Source organism: Dipodomys spectabilis, unplaced genomic scaffold, assembly GCF_019054845.1.
Source record: "Dipodomys spectabilis isolate Male_0828 unplaced genomic scaffold, ASM1905484v1 ptg000621l, whole genome shotgun sequence".
In the NCBI taxonomy this organism is placed as follows: domain Eukaryota; kingdom Metazoa; phylum Chordata; class Mammalia; order Rodentia; family Heteromyidae; genus Dipodomys; species Dipodomys spectabilis.
This window is the reverse complement of record NW_024871298.1, coordinates 961,590-974,901: the sequence shown is the minus strand read 5'-3', so window position 1 is coordinate 974,901 and position 13,312 is coordinate 961,590. Positions and strand designations below refer to the sequence as shown.

At 46.6% G+C, this 13,312-nt stretch overlaps 1 protein-coding gene across 1 annotated transcript in view; it reads right to left on the bottom strand.

Moving 5' to 3' along the window:
• Sgcd (sarcoglycan delta) overlaps positions 1-13,312 on the bottom strand; it is a 245,664-nt gene that overhangs the window by 133,773 nt on the left and 98,579 nt on the right. Inside the window, exon 3 of the mRNA XM_042671413.1 lies at positions 2,098-2,199. Within this exon, the coding sequence (XP_042527347.1) occupies positions 2,098-2,199 (102 nt within the window). The remainder of the gene's footprint in view (positions 1-2,097; positions 2,200-13,312) is intronic.

The window sequence follows — 13,312 nt, the reverse complement described above, 5'->3', positions numbered from 1 at the left end:
AATAGGGCTTGAGCTCAGAGCTTGAGCGCTGTTCCTGAGCTCTTTTGCTCAAGGCTAGCACTCTACTACTTTGAACCATAGCATCACTTCTGGGTTTTTTGTGGTTAACTGGAGATAGGAGTCTCTCAGACTTTCCTGCCCAGCCTGGCTTTGAACCACCATCCTCAGATCTCAGTCTCCTGAGTAGCTAGGATTACAGGTGTGAGCCACCAGTGTCCAGCTTCTTTTTTTTATAAACAGGCAAATAAGTCCACTTGTTGACAGCAATTCAGTACCATTTAGTTTAATACAATTCAGGGCTTTAGATGGCATTTCAATAAAACTAGCTACCATATCAAATTGCTGAAGCACATTAATTATGCTAATCTTTGCACACAATGCAAATGATGCTTTGGGGGAACTTTCCAGTGACCCCTGGCTACAGAGCTATAGCAGGTGGCTTCAGATCAAGTTCACCCCAAACAAATGTATGAATCATCCCTTCCAACCAGAAACTCTGTCTTCCCTCAGCACAAAAAGACAAAAACGAACTTAACAAAACTTATCCAATCAAAAAGAATGCTAAAAGGAATCAACCTTGATACTATTAATCAACAAAAGGAAGGCATGTAGAAAGACTTTTATCATAAGTAAAAGGAAAGAAGGAAAGAAGGAAGGAAGGAATGAAGGAAGGAAGGAAAGAAGAAAGGAAGGAAGGAAGGAAGGAAGGAGGGAAGGAAGGAAAAAAAGGCTTATATAGCAGACTGTGGCTTTGGAATTACATTTCTGGGAGTGAAAACTTTCTTTCTGTTATTTCCTAAGTATATGATTTTGTACATGGTCTCTGTCTCTGTTCTCTAGTTTGTAAAACGAAGTGAAAAAATCCCTACTTCAATGAACCGATCTTTGAATTTAATTAGATACCAGTGATTAAGTACAATTTCTCAGATGATTTGCTGATAATTGATAGGTAACAGCGACCAATAGGGAAGCTCACATGGAAGGTGAGAACATAGGGTCTCGAAGAGAAAGTATCGTAATGAAGACTTCTGGACTCACAGGGGACCTGGGTCCTGTACACCGCACCTAGGGCCAGGAATTCCTCGCAGGCAATCTCAACAAGTACTCACACTCCTAAGGCCAGTTCGGTCTGTTTGAACAGGTATGTATGGCTACCTTAAATCAGCTAAAATCATGAGAAAAGCCTGCCTTCTCTGCCTCCATCTTGTGGGTCACTGCCCTAGCCCATTCTGTCCACAATGGCTTGCACACTCGTCTTGGGCCCCAGGGAAGACAGGACTGATGGATCATGTGTTTAGGACTGAAAACCGCCCCCAAGGAGAGCAAAGCCTTGTAGGACAGAACTCCCCTAAATGAGGGCAATCATCTATAATGACTGGGATGCGTCCTGGAGCAGGAGAATCATCTCACGGCTACCAAACTGCCCTCTTCAAATGATGCCGTCCATCAGAGACTTCTCTGCAACCCGGAAGAACAAGAGTTGAGAAAATGACCAGCCAGGCCACACCTATAAATCTCGGACTCTTTATCTTTTCTTTCTTTTTGTTGGTCATTAGGCTTGAACTCAGGGCCTAGGCATTGTCCCTGAGCTTTTTGGCTCAAGGCTAGTACTCTATCACTTTGAGCCATAGTGCCACTCCAGTTTTTTGGTGGTTAGAGATAAGAGTCTCACAGGGATTTTCTGCCGAAGCTGGCACTGACGCATGATCGTCAGGTCTTCAGCCTTAGTATCGTGGACAATGAAAACCAGTATGTGGCAGAAACTGCTGTACGCACAGTTCTTAAGGCTTTTTCCACATGTACGGTGTCACCTGATTTGCAATCTTGTTCCTGAAGCTGGTTTATTGGAGACTGTTCCTCTCTATTTCACAGGAAAGGAAAAGAAGACTCAAGAGACAGAGGCTAGTTGTCTTGAACATAGCGTCACATCTGTAGGATAAGCCAAGGCTTCTGATGTGAGAGCAGATCCATCACGTGATCTGTGCCTACCCCTTTCCCCACCCCCATCACAATATTCTATCTCAACAAATGGCAAGAAACATCTCCCCAGGCTCCGATTTGAGAAGAACCATTTTTCTGCTCTTAGCAGAAACTTACTGGGCGGGACTGGATTTCTTTGGCGTAGAGAGGCTGCAGGAACTCTGAGTCTCCTTCTAGTCTGAGACCTTTTTCTGTGATCCTCAAGTTTCCCATGCCATCCTGAAAGAGAGACAGATAACAGGGAAAATAGGATTAGCTAAAAATTCAAAATATTCCTGGATGGCAAAAATGGAAAGAAACTGTTTGCAGGAGGGAAACGAGAGAGACTGAAAACATTAGCATACGCTGCTCAGAGCAATTACGCTTATTATCTTTCATGCCCATTTCTTCTGCGAAATCCTGTGCCAAGTTATTTGTGATGCTCTCTAGACAATGTGATGCTCACTCTTATTACTGAGCTATACAGGGGAACAGACACAGGAAGGGACTGGGAAGAGAAAAGGATTTTTTTTTTTTCTGGGTTTCAAGCGCAAGATTGTTTTGCAGAATTCCATGTCGAAATTTCACACTGGAAGCTTAATCAAAAGCTCACAAAATATTTAAGAAGTCAAAATACTTACTAATACTTCGATTGCTATTCTAGTATGGTTATAAGATGGACATAAAAAGGAAGAAAGAGTAAACAGGGAGCCTTAACGAAGAATTCTTACTGAGGCTGAAACTCAGAGCCTCAAGCTTACTCAGCTTGCTTGCTTAGCTGGCGCTCTATCATTTGGGCCACACCTCCAGCCTGGCATTCTGCTGGTTATTCTGGAAATGAAGTCTTCTGGATTATTTTATGCCTGTGCTGGCCTCAAACTGGGATCCTCCAGATCTCAGATTCCTGAGCAACGAGGATTACAACTATGAGCCACCTATCTCACTAGGCAGTGTTTTTTTTTTTAATTTTTACTTACCACCTGCCTTGAAAACTTGTCAATTTATGCCAGGTGCAGGTGGCTCACGCCTGTCATCATAGTCAAGAGGCTGAGATCCAGAGGATCAAAGTTTAAGGTCAGCCCAAGAAATAAAGATTGCTAGACTCTATCTTCAAAATACCCAGCAAAAATGAAGGCTTAAAGGCATGTCTCACATGGCTTAGCACCGGTCTGGCATGTGCAAGGTCTTGATTTCAAACCCTAGTACTGTCAAAATAAATCACCAATTTATGGCTATTATTATTATATGTTCCTATAATAGTAATAATAATATGCTATATTATTTCTTCTAAAGAACAATCATTTCTTAGTATTGAATAGCCAGGGTCAAAAAGAATCATTCCTGTGTTAATAACCAATACTTTATGCCAATGTTCACATTTCTCTGTTGTATTTTCTCTCTGTGGTTTTCTTATTTGAATGAATTACCCAATTTCAATTGGTTGATACACAAAATACCAGGCAATTTCCTTAAATCTCCAGTTAATGTCCATTCGTCTCCCTTCTCTCTCACACACTCACACAGCCACACCCACATTTCCCAGGGGTCCCATGCTGTAGAATGCACCCCTGTCATTCCATGTATGTTTCTCGGGCCTCCTATACTGCTGTTGCTAGTTACCTCTGGAAGCTTGGTCAGATTCATGCTCAGTTTTCAACAGAGACTAGTTCCTAGGATGGGATGTGTGAATTTCTTACTGTGATGCAAATTTTTCAGCGGCAGAGAAAAAGCACAAAATCCTCTGCCATGAACAGTTCGCAACGTTGATGCGCCGAATTCTCTGTCCATGTGTTATGTCGTGTTCTTTATTCGTACCAAAAGCTACTATGTTTACTTGGATTTTTTGGGTCATAATTAAGTAGCTGTATAGACGTATAAACATTTAGTTTTATAGTTGTTTAAGACCATGCCAATGATAAAGACACAGGAATTATCTAAAAGTCTCCTGATGAAATAAGTTAATATGCAATAGCGGAAGATGCTATGCCGCTTTCACAGAAGAACCTCAAGGGCCTAGGGAATATTCAGAACGCATTTCAGCGATTAAGCAAATATATGTAATACCATGACAGATTCTTAAGGAAATTTCATGGAGGGAAAAATCCTAAGGGGAAATATACTTGTGTGAACAGTTAACATCTTTGCTTGGTTGTTTTCTACTTTTTGTATCTGTACTTTGCAAAACCACTAACGAGAATAAGAAACTTACAGAACAGGGCTGGGAAGGTGGCTCAGTGGTAGAGCACTTGCCTTGCATGCCTGAGGCCCTGGGTTCGATTCCACAGCACCACATAAGAAAAAAAAAGTCGGAAGTGGCGCTGTGGCTCAAGTGGTAGAGCGCTAGCCTTGAGCTGAAGAGCTGAGGGACAGCGCCCAGGCCCAGAGTTCAGGCCCCATGACCGGACCAAAAAAAAAAAAAGAAACTTACAGAACAAATAAGCGATCTCATTATCCCAACTCAAGCTTCCATATATGCAGAAGCAATGTCATTATGTTACCTGATGGGATTTCCTTCTGAAGCCATGCACCCCAACTCCTGCATTCAATCCTCCCTTTATTTTTTGTTGGCCATGGAGCTTGGACTCTGGGTCTGGGTGCTGTCTCTGAGCTCTTCAGCTCACAGCTAGCACCCTACCACTTGAGCCACAGTGCCACTTCCAGTTTTTTCTGCTTATGTGGTGCTGAGGAATCAAACCCAGGGTTTTACGCATGCGAGGCAAGCGCTCTTCCCCTGAGCCACCTTCCCAGCCCGATCCCCCTTTTTATGAGACCTGGTCTTGCTCAATTTTGCACAGTCTGGCCTCAACCTTGTGATTCTTCTGCCTCTTTCAGAAACACAAATCTCATCTATTGGCCACTATCCTTGTAATTTGGTTCTTGCTTGCATAGCTGTCATGGCTGGAAACTGAGCCCAAACTTGCTAAATGCCCATGATTCCTTCCACTTGGAAGTTCTTCCTATGTTTTAGGTGCTGTCACTTCATGTTTCCAGTGATTCTTCCTTGTCTCTAAGTCTGTCGAAAGGTATATGTGCAGAAGGCTCTGTTAAAGAGTTTGACATACTAATTGGCCTCTCTTTGCCAAACAGGGTAGAGTTGCCAAGGAAATATGTACACACATTTTCAGAGACTTCTTCACAGCTTTAGACCAAGAACCTGTGTCAGGGGCTCACCAGCATGCCTTGAAATCAGCTTTACTCAAAACAGTTCCATTTTTTTAGTGTTTCTACGAAGCGGAGAGAGGTCAGTTCTGAAGCAGAATTTCCCTCTCAGCAAGACAGAAAAGGGAAATTTAGGAGAATCCTCTTCACTTTTATGATAACAAAAAATTGGAGGTAAGAGTCTTATGGACTTTACTGCATGGTCTGGCTTTGAACCATGATCCTCAGACCTCTTGAGTAGCTAGAATTACAGCCACCAGCATTGGGCCTCCCAGTCCAATTTAAGGTACCCTTGTCTGAAGATCTTGCAAGTGGGCAGAATCTAGACCATATCCCTTTGGGCTGGGGAGGGAATCATGGCAGCCACATTGTTCCAGATTGCTTGTCTTGGTTGTTTTTGCATGGACACTTTTCTTCATGGTGAGTATTACATCAACAGGGCGAGGGGTTGAGGTCTTCCTCTGCTTCCCGCCTTCTGTCTCTCATGCTGGCCTCTAACCCTTCGCTCATCATTTCCAACTGGCTCCCTGTCTTCGTGGTCAGGGTGAGTGAGCAAGGTCACCCCCCAGATCAGTGAGAGTTCTCATCTTCTGTAATAGGTGGATGCATTGGATGGATTGCTGTAGGGCGTTAGGAAGGGAGGCAAGGAACGGAGGAGACATTTTCCAGCTTGGAGGTGGGAGGGGGGGGAGACAACAGATCTATGACTTTTATGAGTTCGGGGGTCTTACCCGTGTTCTCAGGAGGGGTGACGAGCTCAGAGGGAGACGGCAGCCTGTCTCAGGGGGAGCAGCGGGGCGCCACAGTTCATGGGGTAAGGAGAGCGAGATGGCAGTTCTCAGGCCTTGCCAGTGTGCCCTCCCGCTCCATCCCTGTCCTGGGCAAGATGCCAGAGTATCTGACAAAACTCCTGAGTGAGCTGGACTTCACTGCTGGCCTGGAAGGGTGGGGGTGGGGGTGGGGGGAGGAGCTGGGATCTGGGAGTTGATATTATGTTGATTTTTAAAGAAAATGTGATTTCGTACTCATCTGGTTTTCCCCTGCTGTGTCAGCAGTAGCCAGTTCTTTTTTTTTTTTTTTTAATTCCATCAGCACATTTCCAGGCTGGCAGCAATGCCAGGTCCTGTTTTAGTGAGCAGTCCCAAGGCACTGTCTTTGCGGAGCAGTTAATGGCAGGCATGACTTAGCTTTGGTCCAAGTGTGAAGCAATTTTCCTAATGCATAGGATGCACTGGCACGTAAGTGCCAGAGGGATGTGCCTTTCCGCCGCTGGAGTTACTGCGAAAGGCCCAGACCCTGGAAGGTGGCTTGGGACATATTCTACGTTCCACAAATGCTTTTTGTGTGTTAAATGAGTTATTTATTCTGAATAAGTCCTGTGGGGTTAATAGGAACCCATCCCAAGTCACAAATATCCCAAGTAGAAAATGCATGTAATCCATCTAACCTATTGGACAGAAGAGCTTAGCAATGTCAAACACCATCATTCATTCTCACGATGGCCTGGCTGGGGACTTTTGGCTCATGGTTGTTGCCCAGTGGCAAGCAAAATGGCATCTTGTGTTATGAGCCCCACCAAGAAGACCAACATGCAAAATCTGAAGCATCAATTTCCCTGAGGACTTCCACTTTCACACCTTTGAACAGTCAGAAAAAAAAAATCAAGTGTCAAATCATGTATAGATGAGAAAGCCCTCGTGCAGCTGCATTTTGAAGGGCATCGTGGGGTTACACGAATGTGAGACCTTGGAACGGTTCCCTCCTCAGCTTTCAGTCCTGACCATGGAGGGGGCGGGCGGGGGGGACGGGGAAACAGTGTCCAGGTCAGTGAAAACTGGCTTGGGGGGAGCTTAGAAAATGACAACACCTTCCTCTTTCTACATAGAAAGCGCTTTTAAAAAATGGGGCAATGGATGGCATATAAAGGCTCTTGGAGAAAAGTCGATACTGAGAGACGCTGCGAAGCGTCGCTGCGTGTAGATGTAAGTTGTGAGAGTGTCCTTTCTTCCTTTTCGTCTGCAGAGAGCCGCTTCGCCCTCCACGCGCGGGCCACGGCATGCAGCAGGGGTAGCTGCAGCAGGGGTAGCACAGCCAGGGGGAGGGGGGGAGGGGGAGGGGGGGAGAGACAGAGACAGAGAGACAGAGAGAGGCCTCCTCAACATCCTGTGGCATCTCCTGGGGGTGCGGCCCCACCTCTGCCAGGCTCTCTACTGTGTCACGTGACCTCTGCTGCTCACGCTTCACCCTTGCCCTGTTTGAGCGCTCCCACACTCGGATCCCTCGGGCTCCTCCGCCAGTCCGTGTCCGGGCTGCTGTGGCTGCTCTGGGGTCCCGTCAGCCGCTGCCTGCATCCATCTCCATCTCCCTCTCCGAATCACATCTCAGGCCTGTTCCATCTCCCCTGCTCCAATTGCTTGACACTCTTAGTGTCCAAAAAACACCTTCCACTCTAGGCCTCAAATTCCTTGTCCTCACTCCCTGTCCGTCGCTTATTTTACCCTTGAGGCCCGCCAGCCTACCTATGCCCAAGTAGGTGACTTTGAGAGCAAGAAGAAATAAAGGTTGTTCAGGAAGTGCTCAGCAAAGCACGTGTGAAAACACTAACAGCAAGCGTCTCCAGGTCCACAGGCAGCCCTCCAAGCGCTTCGCCTTGTTACAGTCACGACCCTCATTGCGACTCGAGCGGGAAGGCGCTGCTGGCCCAACCTCGCACAGGCCACAACGAACCTCCTTAACTTAACCGTCTGCCCCAGGCTGCACTGTGAAGCTCCAATACTGAGGATTAAAAGGAGATTTCACCTTGCCAGGCCCAGGGGTCTACCAACAGAGCCACCCCTCTGCTCTGCATTTTGCTTAGGAGATAGGCTGAACTTCAACTTGAGACGTGCCTCCTGAGTAGCTCGGATTACAGGTAGGCACAACCATACCCGCATGATGCACTGAAGTACACTTTGAGGAAATTTATACACACCCCCTGGAGTCATGTGAAGCTCTCGGGTTCAAGGCCTCCACTCCACCCTCCCCCTGGTGCTACAAATTCGGGTAAGCTTCCTCGAATCTGTTTCTTCCTCAACCACAATGGGCAACTGGACAATATAAATAGTAAGGTCCTTTCCCTAATCCTGTGCTGCACAGAGATGGTAGCTGAAAAGCAACCAATCAGAGCTGTCAATGAGGCCTGGTGTCTCAGTGGGAGAAGCCACAGGAAGGAGAGCTCCTGTGATTTGTAGTCTTTCTTTTTGGTCAGTTGTGGGGCTTGAACTGTGGGCCTGGATGCTGTCCTTGAGCTCTTCAGCTTAAGGCTAGCGCTTTACCACTTGGGTCACAGTGCCACTTCTGGTTTTCTGGTGGTTCATTGGAGATAAGAGTCTCAAGGACTTTCCTATCTGGGCTGGCTTTGAGGCATGATCCTCGGATCTCAGCCTCCTGAGTAGCTAGGATTACAGGTGTGAGCCACTGGTGCCTGGCTTGATTTATAGCTTTTGTAAGAAGAAAATTCTTGTAACTCCTTCCCACCTCCAAATCACTCAGAATGCACAGCTACATTTGGGGACAATTCCAGCCTAAGAACAAATGCCAGCACATGGTTCGCAAACAGCAGCTCATGAGCAACCTTTAAAAAGAGTCACGGATGGAGAATTTATCCATTGTTTGAAGGGAAGAAAATGAGAGGTGGGTAAGTTCAAGTTGCTACATCCCCCTGGCCTGGGAAAGAAAGAAAGAAAAAGTTAGCTAATGAATCCTAAGCTATTGGTTGATAAAGGAGGGGGCTCTTTTATCTTAAAGAGACACATTAAAAAAAATAATAAGTGGAACATGATTAGACCTAATCATCGGATTAAGTTCCTGAGATGCAACCCCCCGTGGCTAGAGCGAGCCCTTCCCCCCAGCAAAAGCCCCATTAACATGCTGGCCCTGGAGGTACTAAAAATGCACACTGTGAAATCCCAAACCCCAAGGGAGAGACTTGTCCTGTCCTCCCCGTGTTTTCACTAGGAGAACTTGTCAGTTGTCCATGACCATGTTTTTTTATGAGACTTCAAGGGATCGCTTCCAAGGGCGCAGAGCAGAGGGGCAGCCTTCCAGGGAGAAGTTCAAGAATGTGAGAGCGTTTGCGTACTGCATATACCACAGCTGGTGTATCCATTACCCGCCGCCCCCCCCAGCCCCCCCCCCCCCCCCGCCAGGATTTCATGTCCAAGTTGAGCCTTCCCTGGGACAGTACGGGATGAGCCCTGTCTTTTTGTGGGTCACCCATCTCCACAATTCCCTTTACCCTTGGGCCAAGGAAAAGGGTCAAAGCAAGCAGCGGGGACTGCCCACTGCTTAGGCCCGAATGACCCTGCCACATTTAATGCACATGTGATTTATTTAGCATTTATTTAAGTAGCAGAACTGGCATTTGAATTCAAGGCTTCATGCTTACTAGGCAGGAGCTATACTTTTTGAGCAATGCCTCCAGCCTTCTTTTGTTCCGGTTACTTTTGAGATGGGGTCTTTTTTCCCCCCTCCAATTAGCCTGAACTGCAATCACCTATATATGCTTCCCATTTAGCTGGGACAGGAGCATGCCACTGTGCTCAGCTATTGGTTGAGATGGGGAGGGGTGGTCTTGTACATGTGTAGCCTGGACTGGCCTCAAAATAGGATCCTCCCAATCTTTACCTCGTGTGTGCTTAGGATTATGGGCTTCCCAGCGATGTGCGTGAAATCACTGAAACAAGACGGCAGCTGGACACTGAAGCCCCGAATTCTGTTCCAGTAAACAAAGCTTGACTTTCCATACGCCTGGCATGGATCAGCCCAATGCACAACGCATTACCAAAAACAATGAGGCAGAGGAGGAGGAGAGAGATGAGTGCAGGGAGGAGGTAGACTTTGGAGAGCAGGTCCAGGAAGTTTCTCAAAGAAGAAACCTAACTGAAGAGAGAAGGCAGCCACAGGAAGAGGGAGAAAGGGGAACTGAGCTTAAGTCTGGAGAACACCAAGAATATCAACTCTTGGCATGGGATGGGATGGGCCTGCCAACGGTCACTCATCCTCCTAAGATCAGGAGGGAGGGAGGGAGGGATCAGAACAACAGGGCATTGTGGAGTCTGGATTTCTGTTCTTAGAGTATCCAGAAGCTGATGGAACACATGAAGCCAGGAGATGATGGCGGCTGGTTTACGTTTTATTCTAGGCAGTGTCCAACAATGTCTCCGAGGAACATTGTCTACTAACTGGGCGCCAGTGGCTCATGCCTGTCACCCTAGCTACTCAGGAGGCTGAGCGCTGAGGATGCCTGTTCAAAGCCAGCCCAGGCAGCAAAGTCCCTGAGACTCTTATCTCCAACAAAACACTCAAAAACCTGAAGTGGAGCTGTGGCTTGAAGTGGCAGAGTACTAGTCTTAAGCAAAAGAGCTCAGGGACAGTGCCCAGGCCCTGAGTTCAAGTTCCATAACTGAAGAAAAAATTTTTTTTTTACAAAAATAACAACAACAAAACATGGCGGATCATAGAGTCTGTGATTTGGGTCAGCAGTTTTTAGCATGCACTGCCAACTTCTTTGGCCTAGTCAAACTTAGACACAACAGACCAGATTAAAGTCTTTGGAGTTAGAAAGATCCAAGTTTCTAGTCAGATTCCATTCTACTTTTCATCTGTACAATGGAGAGCCTATGTTCCCCCGGGGGGTTCTGTGTGCACACGGAGCACAAGGTTACACGCAGCTCTTACGGTGTCATCCACCCGCCACCTCCATGTCCTCCTCCTTTCCCCTCCCTTTCCTTCATTCTCTGCTCTCCTCTGCCAAGCACCATTTAGCACTCCCTTGATTCCACATGCTCCGAAGAGCTCGTGTAAGAGGAGGAGAAGAGGGCCAGTCATTCAGATGCCAGTATCAGGAAGATCGATGGAGAAGGCAGAAAGAAGGGGAGGGTAGGAAAAGTAAAAAGAAGACTTCAACAGTTCCTGGGAGAAAGGGACGAAGTTGGAGCTCAGCCAAAAATCTCACAGCTGGGGCTGGGAAGGTGGCTCAGTGGTAGAGCGCTTGCCTTGCATGCATGAGGCCCTGGGTTCGATTCCTCAGCACCACATAAGCAGAAAAAAAAAAGCTGGAAGTGGCGCTGTGGCTCGAGTGGTAGAGTGCTAGCCTTGAGCTGAAGAGCTGAGGGACAGCGCCCAGGCCCAGAGTTCAGGCCCACGACCGGGCTCCCACCCTCCCCAAAAAAATCTCAAAGCTTGCCATCCAGGAGGAGGGAAAACTGGAAGAGATGTTTTAGGGTTTGCCCAGACCGAATGTGCTTTCCTCTTCAAGCCAGCTGTTATTTGAATGATTTTAATTGGAAATAAGCTAGTCAAGTATTTTTATTTGGGTGGGTTTTTTTTTGGGGGGGGGTCCGGTCGTGGGGCCTGAACTCCGGGCCTGGGTGCCGTCCTCAGCTCTTCAGCTCAAGGCTAGCGCTCTACCACTTGAGCCAAGCACCACTTCCAGCTTTTTTCTTTTTGCTTATGTGGTGCTGAGGAATCGAACCCAGGGCCTCAGGCATGCAAGGCAAACACTCTACCACTGATACCACTGAGCCATCTTCCTGGCCCTTTGGGTGGTTTTAATTGGAAATCAACTAGTCCAGTATCGAGAGACTAAAATTGCACAAGGGACAGAATTTGCCTTTAATTTCCTTTGAATTGCTGTATCAGGTATTATTCCCACCCATGTATCGCCCCTTAACAATCATCTTAATGCATAGAAGAAATGGCAACAAACATCTCTCAATCATGGGCTCAAAGATATGCAGGGAAGATCGAGTTACCCGGAAACCATTCTTCTCTAGACTGTCAGGTGTATGCTTCATGGTGGCAGCACCTTACATCTATAAACCTCTTTCCCTTTGAAAAGCACACACTCAACAATTAGCCCTGAAAAGTTACCTGACCGCCAGTGCTCATTTGTTCTATGAACACTTTCCATTTTGGCTCAAATCCTATTATTCGGGAGGCATGACTTAGCCTGAGGGAACATGTCCAGGAACAGTATTTCAGAACTAAAATTGAATTTAACCAAGACGACCCCTGGAAATTACAAGCTCAGGTAAAAGGAAACCCTGGGACAGAAATCACTCCATCCAGAGCAGGCTGGAAGCTCCTCCCAATTGTTTGTGTTTTTATCATCAAAGCCATTTTTCCCAGCATACAATGCCTTGCAATGGACAAGTCATTGGGGCGAGGGGAGAAAAAGGAAGGAAGAAAAAGCCATGGCCAAGACACACAGACACAGACACAGACACACACAGACACACACACACACAGACACACACACACACACACACACGCCATTCAGGGCAGCTGTATAAGTGGAGAACTGGAATAGACTGAAAAAATGCAGACTTTAACAAGCAATTATACAATGGAGATGTCAACGTAGGGGACAGTGCAGTACTTTATTCCTTAACTTACTTACTTAATTTGTGGGGCCAGGCTTGGGGCTTGAACACAGGGTGCTGTCCCTGAGTTTTCCCCTCAAGGCCAGCGCTCTACTACTTGAGCCACAGCTCCGCTTCTGGCTTTTTGGTAGTTAATTGGAGATAAACATCTCATGGACTTTCCTGCCCGGGCCAGCTTTGAACTGTGATCTTCAGATTTCAGCTTCCTAAGTAGCTGGGATTACTCACGTGAGCCGTTGATGCCAGGCCTTAACATCACTTGTGGAACAGTGTCATAACAACCTTGCACTGAGAAGACGCTCTCTCCAAGCCTACTCAGGCCTGCGCGCATCATGTGACCTCTAGTAAATCAGTTACCATGTTTCATTTCAAGCTTTTCTCTATAAAGAGATAATAAACACGTTACCTTGGATGGACAGGCATGGGGGTTTGCAGGTTTTTGTGACTTGGCCTGGTACCCAACATGGCATTCCATCAATGTTACTTCGCTTCCTTCCAGTAAAAAATAGAGATTTAGCCATCACGTGTTCTGACTGTGCATTTCTTTTTCTTTAAGGCCTTTCTGTGAAGGAGGAAAGATTCTGAAGGCCAGGATTCATTCAGGCTTTCTTTTCCTTTAACGAAAGCATCCTCTATTGGAATGTGAGATCTTCAGTGGATACAAACAGCAAATCCACAGACTGATTTCCCGCAGGTCAGGACTGACAGGTGGGATCCAGTTGAGTTTGTTTCACTGATTTATTCCCGAGGCTTAAGTTTTGGGTATCAAT